The sequence below is a fragment of the Arachis duranensis genome, chromosome 2 (genome assembly GCF_000817695.3).
Source record: "Arachis duranensis cultivar V14167 chromosome 2, aradu.V14167.gnm2.J7QH, whole genome shotgun sequence".
Lineage (NCBI taxonomy): Eukaryota > Viridiplantae > Streptophyta > Magnoliopsida > Fabales > Fabaceae > Arachis > Arachis duranensis.
This window is the reverse complement of record NC_029773.3, coordinates 70645488-70646375: the sequence shown is the minus strand read 5'-3', so window position 1 is coordinate 70646375 and position 888 is coordinate 70645488. Positions and strand designations below refer to the sequence as shown.

The 888-nt window shown below is 28.9% G+C and overlaps 1 protein-coding gene across 1 annotated transcript in view; it reads left to right on the top strand.

The window, feature by feature from the left end:
• Positions 1-344: 344 nt before the first annotated feature.
• LOC107474927 (3-ketoacyl CoA thiolase 1, peroxisomal-like) overlaps positions 345-888 on the top strand; it is a 19107-nt gene continuing 18563 nt past the window's right edge. Inside the window, exons 1-2 of the mRNA XM_016094572.3 lie at positions 345-461; positions 794-876. Coding sequence (XP_015950058.2) covers positions 366-461; positions 794-876 — 179 coding nt within the window. The 5' untranslated portion in view covers positions 345-365. The remainder of the gene's footprint in view (positions 462-793; positions 877-888) is intronic.

Sequence of the window (888 nt, the reverse complement as noted above, 5' to 3'; positions counted from 1 at the left end):
TAAAAAACTTGAATACATCCAAATTAAATTGAATAAATTATATAAGCAGTTATCAAGCCGGAAACTTTGAATGATGTGTATTTAGACAAAACAATAATATAATCACCTTTAATTTTCATCTTATTATGTGCAAAACGTGTATTAATAGTATGCTCTTTTTACAGGTAGTTCTTAATTAATTAATTTGAACTGGTTTGCATATTTTTATTTTGGTCAATAGTGATCTTTCCATGTGAAAATTACATTGTAAATTCTGAAATGAATTGGCATATTTAAAGTATCCTATAAGTTAACTCCTCTTCTGTATTATTTGTTATATATAACTTTTTCTTTCCGAAAAAGTCAGCAATAGAAGGTGTTCAAATATGGAGAAAGCAATTCATAGACAGAGAGTTTTGCTTAAACATCTACAACAAAATCCATCACATTCATCTTTTCATCTTCAATCCACTCATCTCTCAGTAAGTTTATTTACCTATTATTATGTCTTAGTGTTCACAAATGGAGACATGCATGTCCAAAAGGTTTCAGCTTTGAAAAAAGTTGAAATATTGCATAATAGTATATGGTAACTTATATTAATTATTTTAACAATTAATTAACATGCATGCCAGGTTACTTTTATTTTAGAGATGATTTCCATAAACAGAAAAATAATGAATGCCGCCGGTATGCCGTGTTAAAATTTTTCAGTTTATGTATATGTTTTACTCTCATCTTCAAATAAAATTTCTCTCGTCTTCTTACACTACTCTGATCTCTTTCCTTCGACCAATTTCAAATTTCTTATTAGGCCTCAGCCTGTGTTGCGGGCAAATCTTCATATGGGAAAACTGATGCATCTGAAAATGATGATAATGATGTGGTTATCATAGCGTAAGTTTATAA